We start from the raw sequence: 7,550 nt of genomic DNA, 5'->3' as shown, positions 1-7,550 counted from the left end.
AAAAGGCAGAACTTGCAAGATGGCATTTTAGTCTGGCACCAGTAAGTTTACGGCTTTAACTTTAGTTTATGTATACTTTTTCTAAACGTTCTGGGGAAAATGTATCATTAACTGAACCATGGTTGCATTTATTCATTGTGTGATAAATGTGTCCCAGTGGGACAGTTTATCACCTGACTGTGTCCTTGATTTCAAACCTGCTCTGTCCAGAGATATATGGAGCCCTGCAGACTTTCACTGCATCACATAAGTCAACCTATGTTAAGTCTTTTAAATATGTTCAAGGCTGACATGCAGTCCATATGCACTCAGCTTTCTGTGCTTCATGCACACTGCAGACTGGTGGAAAGGAAGCCTGTGGCTTTAAGGAAGGCGGAGCCACTGGGTCGCCAGTGTAGTGAGCCTATAAGAGATAGCTCAATACAATAGACTAGTAGACTTATCTAGAAGTGTCACAGTAATGCCTGAGTGTCGCCAAGTCTTTGGCGACCTGTTCCTGATGCAACTGAAAACTGACGATTACAGATTCAAATCGAACCCCGAAATAAACTGAGGCGCTGCATTTTACCAAAGAGGACTTTAGGGGTCAGTCAGCGGAGAGAACTGCGAAGTGAATTAGGTGAGTTCAAAAAGTGAATTGAAATGTCTGTTTAGAGCCACTGTGTGGATCCATGTCTTGTCTGTCTGTTGTTTTGTATGTCGGTGCCAGCACGGCAGACACAATTGCTTAATGCAACTTGAGATCTTATTCGGATTATTTTTTTTATTTCATTTTATTTTTATTTCTATATCTTATGGTTGTTTTTGATTGTTTTTCACTGACACAGCCGTATACTAAGAGGAACAACTTAGTCCAGAGCAAAATGATTAAAAAACTTACAATATAATAATCTAAAAAAAAGAAAAACGGAGGGAAACGTGTGAATATGTATCTCTATGTGTTTGTCTATACTGATAACTATAAAGGATACGTGTTTTATATTCTTTATAGGTCTGCAATGGCACAGAAGTTATATAATCGTTCTCTTTAATTCTTAGGCTGCAATATTAATTTAGGTCTTTTCCTCTTAAACAAAAGGGAAATACAATTCACTGTGTATCATCATTGCCAAATAGCTGACTGTGTGTTGTGGCGTGAGTCACCTGCCTGCTGGAGGGCTTTTAACCATTATTATCTCAATCCGGTAAAGTGAGGGGGGTGTGCGCACTGTTTGCTTGCAGCACAGGTAGAGCGAGTATGGTTGCTCGGAAACCGCTGCAGGGGTGTCGTGAGCGGGGTGTGAACTCCTGTCAAGGCCTGAGGGTGACGGCCGTAAGCTTGAATTCAAGGCAAACCGGTGGTGTTTTACATCACTAGGAAGCTCAGCGGACCCCCTCCTTTCTCGAGCCCACTGCCACTGAGTTGTCTTCGTAGTTAGCCTTGGCTTGCCTTCTTATTGTATAAACAGATAAGTCACATTTGACCATAAGAAGGCCCACATTCTCCAGCCGGATTATCTGATTTAACCGACTTGGACATCTGCATGACTACATCATTTGTGTAATCCTGTTGCCTGTAAATGCTAATATGGTTAACCGCCAGGATGAACTGTCTTTGCACCTGTTGCAAGAGGAAGCACAAGCCCCTGGGGGTTCATTATCAAGGATCATGTTGCTTCCCGTCCCCGCCGAACCGAATCGATGGCCCTGGCCAGGGGGATTGCATGCCTTCTTGGGCAGTTTGGCTCAGACTGATGGCTCAGGCTTCCTGTTGTTTTAGAGCTTTGTTTCGCTCCAGCTGTCAGGCTAGCACATAAATATGGCTCATAAGAGACCAGGAACGAGGGAGCCGTGTTCTTTTCAGTCATCACTCCTACATTGTCAGGAGGACAGTGTGGCTCTAGCTGTGCATGCACCTCTTTAGTAGTTTCCAGAAGAGATGATTCTGAGTATGCATTGTAATCGTGTAATAATGATGTCTAATTAAACTCAGCCATGCAACAAAAAGCAACTGCGCTCACCCCTGATGCACTATTTTTTAAGGCTCATCTAAAACACATTTTATGACTTTCTAGGCTTTCTCCACTTGAGACTGAAACCCAGTTGAAACATTTAAACTCTGTTTGAGGCCATTTATTTTGCATTTACTCTATGTATGCCCCAGAAATATTAGATTACTCCCCATTTGAATAATGTACACATTGTTTATACAGCCCTGACACATAGTTGACATGACACGAGCATTCGGTTCATTTGGCGTGGGGGCGTTCTTGCAACATCAGGTATATCTGTGGTAACAGGAGGAGCCCCCTTGAACTTTCCTGTTCAAGAGGAACAGGATTGCAAAACACCAGCACAGCACAGTCCAGTTTTAAAATAAACTAAACTTATTAAGCGACACAGTCTGTAGAAATTGAAATTCAAAAGTTGGTTACACAGTTCACACCCATGAATGCAATGCTGAACTCAGGCTCATGGAGTTTGCAAGCCACAGGTGAAATGTAAAGCTCAGTACCTCTCTATAGGAAAAGAAAAAAAAATGGGTGTATTTTTTCTTCTTTTGTTTTCAGCTGACACAGCTACACCTTTGTACTAACACGGTAAATAAAATGTAAAACATGAAGGGTAATACAACTTTTTCATAGCATGTTTTGACACAATGTGTTAGCAATGACTTTAATGAAGGTCCTGTTCTATTATGATGCAAGATCTAAATCGTATGTTAGTAACACCTGTGTTTACCTTCGATTTCATGTCAGAATGCTTTTGTGATAAAGTAGTTCTACACTGGTTCTCCAAACCCACAGCAAGTGTGTTTACATGCCATTTAATTCAGGTCTACAAAAGCAGACATGACCAGTAGTGACCTTTTCCACCATCTATTGCTTTCATGCTTTGAATGAGGAATACTGTGAATAGAACATTTTGAAAGGGACGTTCTCCAGGTGTGCTCGGACACCAGTGTCCTGAAGGCCATAGGAAATTGTTGTCACCCAAAAGCCATTATTAAATATCTGGTCTAATGAGAATCACCTGGCTCTGCTTTTAGAGCGTTTTTAGTGTCCTATACGATGATCTGTTTCACTTGACCTACTTTTGATTTTATTTTATTTTATTTTTTGCCAATTCATTCATGGCTGTTTTTTAATATAGGTACACCAGAAGCAGGGGCAGCCAGCCGGGCGATCTGAGTGTTTCCTGGCTTTGATGCGACCCGAGGGTGCCTGGAGCATGTCCACAGTGGGCCTGACTGCCCAGGAGATCTCTTTTCCCATAGAAAACCCCTTTCTCCGGGGCAGCTACTGTCACAGCATGGCTGGATCTAAACCCTCCTGGCGCGATCGCCATGTACTGGACAAGTGAGTGTTGTGGTGCACTTCATTAGAGAAAGACTTTAGAAAGGATGTGCATGTCATGTTGAAATTGCATGGTTCAGGTTAGTCTTACATTTTCTGTTAATTTCAATATGTCACATTTCTGTGACGAAGCACTGCTGTTCTGAAACGTCATTCTTCTTTTCTAGCAGCTTCTACTTCAGTATGGACAGGGCAAACATAGATCACAGCTATCGTGCCCAGCAAAAGGAGCCACCTCCAAGTTATGAGAGTAAGTTAAATATCTTTATTTCCTTTTCTTTCTTTTTCATACAGGATGTACCTTTTAAACTACACAAATGCTGCATTGCATGAATTCTCTTTCATTGTTTGTTATTTCACATACTGGACATATTGTTGTAACCTGAATATTATAAAGTCAGTGTAGTATTATAGTATTCGATTTTTATTGTCTTTAATTTACTTTAATTATTTATCAATCTGCCACTTGTCTGATGGTTATTATTTTTTCAACTTACTTTTTTGGCAGGACATAAACACAGTCCCAACTCACAGAGAATACTCTCAAAGAAATCCCGGCCTTCCCAACTCTTCCTGTCCTCCAGCAATGAACCTTCCACCCCAAGTCCTGCTGATGATGACCTGCTGATGAGGCTGTCATTTAACGAGTTGAACAGCCCACCACAGACACCTAGCAGATGCTCTAAGCCTCTACCCCCTATTCCCCCACAGACAGATATCTCCCATGAGCAGGCTATGGACAGTGAGGTAGAATTTTTCACAAGTTCAGACGACAGCTGCCGCCTGGTGTCTGATCAATTTTCTAAATCAGCTTTTAGAAATCCTCTATCTCACCGAAGGAGCTTCAAGGACTGTGGGCAGATTAACTACGCTTACTACGATGGGCCATTAGGACCGCAAAGCCCGCAGCAACCCCAACAGCACCATCAGGCAAATCCTCCGCAGGAAGTACGGGAACAGTATGAGCAGCAGCCACAGGAAAGACCCGCTCAGAGGAGGCTACGACGCTCTCTCTCTGGACCAGCTGGATCTTTACACAAGCTGCCACGACCCACATGCCCAAAAAGGTACCCCAACAATATGGATAAACAAGAGGTTCCCCCTCCTATACCTCCACGTAATGTCAAGACAGATTGCAGGCGCTGGTCAGCAGAAGTCTCATCTGGGGCTTACAGCGATGAGGACAAACCACCCAAACTGCCTCCAAGAGGCCCTCTGTCCACAGGCAGCTCCCGCACTCCCAGCCCTAAGAGCCTCCCAACATACACTAACGGGGTGATGCCCCCAACCCAAAGCTTTGCACCAGATCCTAAGTATGTAAGCGGTCGGAGTTTACAGAGACAGAACAGTGAGGGCTCCCCATGTATCCTTCCTATTATGGAGAATGGCAAGAAGGCCAGCACCACACATTACTACCTTCTGCCTCAGCGGTCTCCTTTTGCAGACTCGCCTTGTGACTGCCACACCAGAAAGAAAGCACAGGTGGATTTTGTTTGAAAAGTTTTTGTGGAAGTAATAGAAGACTATACTGTACATGCGCAAAACCCACTTGACAAAATGGTGAAATTGGACACCAACAACCTTTTAAAACTGCTGCTTTTACCTTTTTTCTTTTTTCTTTTTGTAATACCCCTTATGTATTTTGAACACACAGGGTATTTGCGCACTGTGTACAGTTACTGGTAATATTGAAAAGATATTTTCTGTGAAAACCATGTCTAACTAAAGATTGTGGGCAAAGTTCAACAGTCTATAGCTTATTTTTTTAAAATATATTTTAATTTTATGAAATTCAATATTTTGCTCTGTTTTAGTAAAGATGTGGTACGGCCAGAAAGTACAAGCGGGCCTTGTACCTTGTGTGCTCAGTGTTTTGTGTCTGATGTGGTGTGGATGTTTTGTGAGATGCACTGGGGCTTTTTGATGGTGCTTTTGCATCTCACAAGGGACAAAAAGGTCAGTAATGTAACCATGTATCACTTAATATATGAAGTCTAAATACAAGCCCGATGAATTTATAACAAAATGAAGGATTCTAGCACGTGCCGATTCTGTTTGCTATTATATCAATACTGATATGGGTTTCGCGCCTTGATGTAGTGTCAGTCTTACTCAGGCTGACTACTTCAAAGTAAATTTGTGTTGTGTTTTGTTCTTTGTTTGTTTTTTCACCCCATATGGCACATTGTCATGGTACATTTTGTACCAGTAGGTGGGTTCATTACTAGTAGCTAACCATATTTCTTTTGGATTGTCCAGTGCAGCTGAGTATGGTGTAGCGTCTTGAGTGTATTTGTGTGTGTATGTGCAGTGGATGTGTTTGCGCATATGTGCATGTGAACAGCAGTTGGGAAAAGTGTTTAATTAGTAAAGAATTGTCAACAATGCTTGTTACTGTGCAACACTTGTTAGCAGTGCCCGCTTTTTAGTAGAGCCTTCTAAGAAGTGCACACATTTGATTTATTTCTGTCAGTCTCCAGATCTGTTTTATTGCACAGGAACTGGTCTGTTGACTGTCAGTGAATGTGTGCTGTTCTTCCAATTGAAGCTACTTCTTTTTCTTCTTTTTTTTTTTCTGGTCAAGCTGTGAGTCATTGCTTGAAACACATTTGCCTCAAGTACTACCTCACTTTGATATTATCCTTATACCTTTACAAACTCCCTGCTTTAAATTGTGTTCACAGGTGAAATTTGAAATTGTAATCCACGAGCGATGAGGTAACGGCTCCATATGTGACCTAACACTTGTAGGAAAAGACAATGAATTCAAACGCAAAATCTGTTCTAACCGAATATCCTAATATGGAGATTTTAGATGAAATAGATTTTAGATGAGAGATGTTTGACTAATCTGTTAATACAAATGCATTACAAAGACAGTACAGGGTTTACCTACCTGACACAGACTTTCCTGTTCTGCACATGCATTCCTGCCTTACATGATTGCAGTGGGTGTGGTCTGAAAGACTTTGGCTGCTGGCAGCCTACAAAATGTATGATTTTTCTTTTTTTTTTTTTAAATTGTTGTACATTATCCACAAGGCGTCAGGATGATATAGAAAATGTAGCACATGTATTGAAGTAACCCTTGGTATCAAACACGGTGTTCAGTTTGGGAAACAAATAACTGCTAAGGTCAATCGGTCATTGAAGTATCTTTTTTTTCTTCTCTTCCTTCTGTTCACAGATCTTACCAACACAATGTTGCTTTTGACTTAAATGTTTGGAAAAATGTTTACATCATACACAAAAAAACAAACTATTTAATCTTAAGGTATTCATATGTCTTATTAGAAATGTTAAAACAGAATGAAGACTAGTTTATCAAGAGATAACACTCTGCTGTGGCGAAGACATGCACTGGGAGAGTTCAGTATGCTGTGTACAGTATTTAACAACTCCATTTGTTATTATGAATAGTTGATAAGTATATAGTCTTTAAAAAGAAAGCAATAATAAAGTGACTTATTTATAAGCTTGCTTCGTCCTGTGTCTTGAACCTGTCAAGAGTGAACTCTCAACTCAGCTGTTTGGCCTGTTTTATCACCCACACGCCCTCATGGTGTACTTTATTGTGACTGGCTTCGATCCAAAGAAAGAAGAGTGACAGGTGTACAGTAGAATGCCTTCCTCTTCCTGGTTATAACTAAATTTCCTCCTGCACGATTGCTTCATCGTTCCTTGGCAGCGGGCTTTGCACCCACTGCTTTTAAAGCCCTTTTAACACTGTTACAAGTGTTTTATTCTCAGTTTGAATCCTTGTGGTTAGGCGTGGAGCCAAAACCACAGTGAACCCCATTAGAGGTCAAATAATTACTAAATGAGCAACAGTTCAGCTCCAATTACAATACTGGCGGAGACCTTAGTGATTTGTATTTCTGCTGATTTGCTTAAGACAGTGACTTCTCTCAATGAAACAAAAGGTGACAGTTTAAGTTAAGTTGTCTAGGCCACCTGAAAACCTTTTCACTTGGTTCTTGCTTAGGTGAGTTACTAAGCAACAGCATGCATGTTGACTATAGCTACCAAAGAAAGACTCACTGCGCTTTTAAAATAATTGCTGGAGGCAAGAAAGACAAAAAAATAGGTAAATTAACAGGAAGACCGGTTTGCATTCAGATTGAACATAGTTTATTAATCGGTATTCTAAGATCCTTTCCCTTTAGTGGCACTACAAGTCACAAATGCATTAAGTCATAATGGACACAAGACTTA

At 41.1% G+C, this 7,550-nt stretch overlaps 1 protein-coding gene across 3 annotated transcripts; it reads left to right on the top strand.

The window, feature by feature from the left end:
- The first annotated feature begins 443 nt into the window (after positions 1-443).
- errfi1a (ERBB receptor feedback inhibitor 1a) lies at positions 444-6,810 on the top strand. Of its 3 annotated transcripts, none has more exons than XM_086292671.1 (4): positions 444-619; positions 3,133-3,338; positions 3,506-3,585; positions 3,844-6,810. In XM_086292671.1, the coding sequence occupies exons 2-4, from the start codon at positions 3,187-3,189 to the stop codon at positions 4,830-4,832; spliced, it is 1,221 nt and encodes a 406-aa protein (XP_086148797.1). In that variant the 5' UTR covers positions 444-619; positions 3,133-3,186; the 3' UTR covers positions 4,833-6,810. The 3 variants fall into 3 exon arrangements, with proteins under 3 accessions (XP_086148797.1, XP_086148796.1, XP_086148798.1); XM_086292670.1 differs by having other exon boundaries at positions 3,503-3,585; XM_086292672.1 differs by lacking the exons at positions 444-619; positions 3,133-3,338 and adding an exon at positions 3,363-3,415.
- The last annotated feature ends 740 nt before the right edge of the window (positions 6,811-7,550 follow it).

This window comes from Aulonocara sp. 'chitande type north' Nkhata Bay, linkage group LG5 (assembly GCF_057382095.1).
Source record: "Aulonocara sp. 'chitande type north' Nkhata Bay isolate Kocher_YH1m ecotype deep benthic linkage group LG5, A_spYH_male_GT1.1, whole genome shotgun sequence".
NCBI classification, from domain to species: domain Eukaryota; kingdom Metazoa; phylum Chordata; class Actinopteri; order Cichliformes; family Cichlidae; genus Aulonocara; species Aulonocara sp. 'chitande type north' Nkhata Bay.
Note: the sequence above shows the minus strand (reverse complement) of the source record. Positions and strands in the feature narration are given on the sequence as shown.

Coding starts and splice junctions, on each gene's coding strand:
- errfi1a (XM_086292670.1), top strand. CDS start 3,187: ATGCGACCCGAGGGTGCCTGGAGCATGTCCACAGTGGGCCTGACTGCC. Junction 3,339..3,502: donor GATCGCCATGTACTGGACAA/GTGAGTGTTGTG, acceptor CTTCTTTTCTAG/CAGCTTCTACTTCAGTATGG. Junction 3,586..3,843: donor GCCACCTCCAAGTTATGAGA/GTAAGTTAAATA, acceptor CTTTTTTGGCAG/GACATAAACACAGTCCCAAC.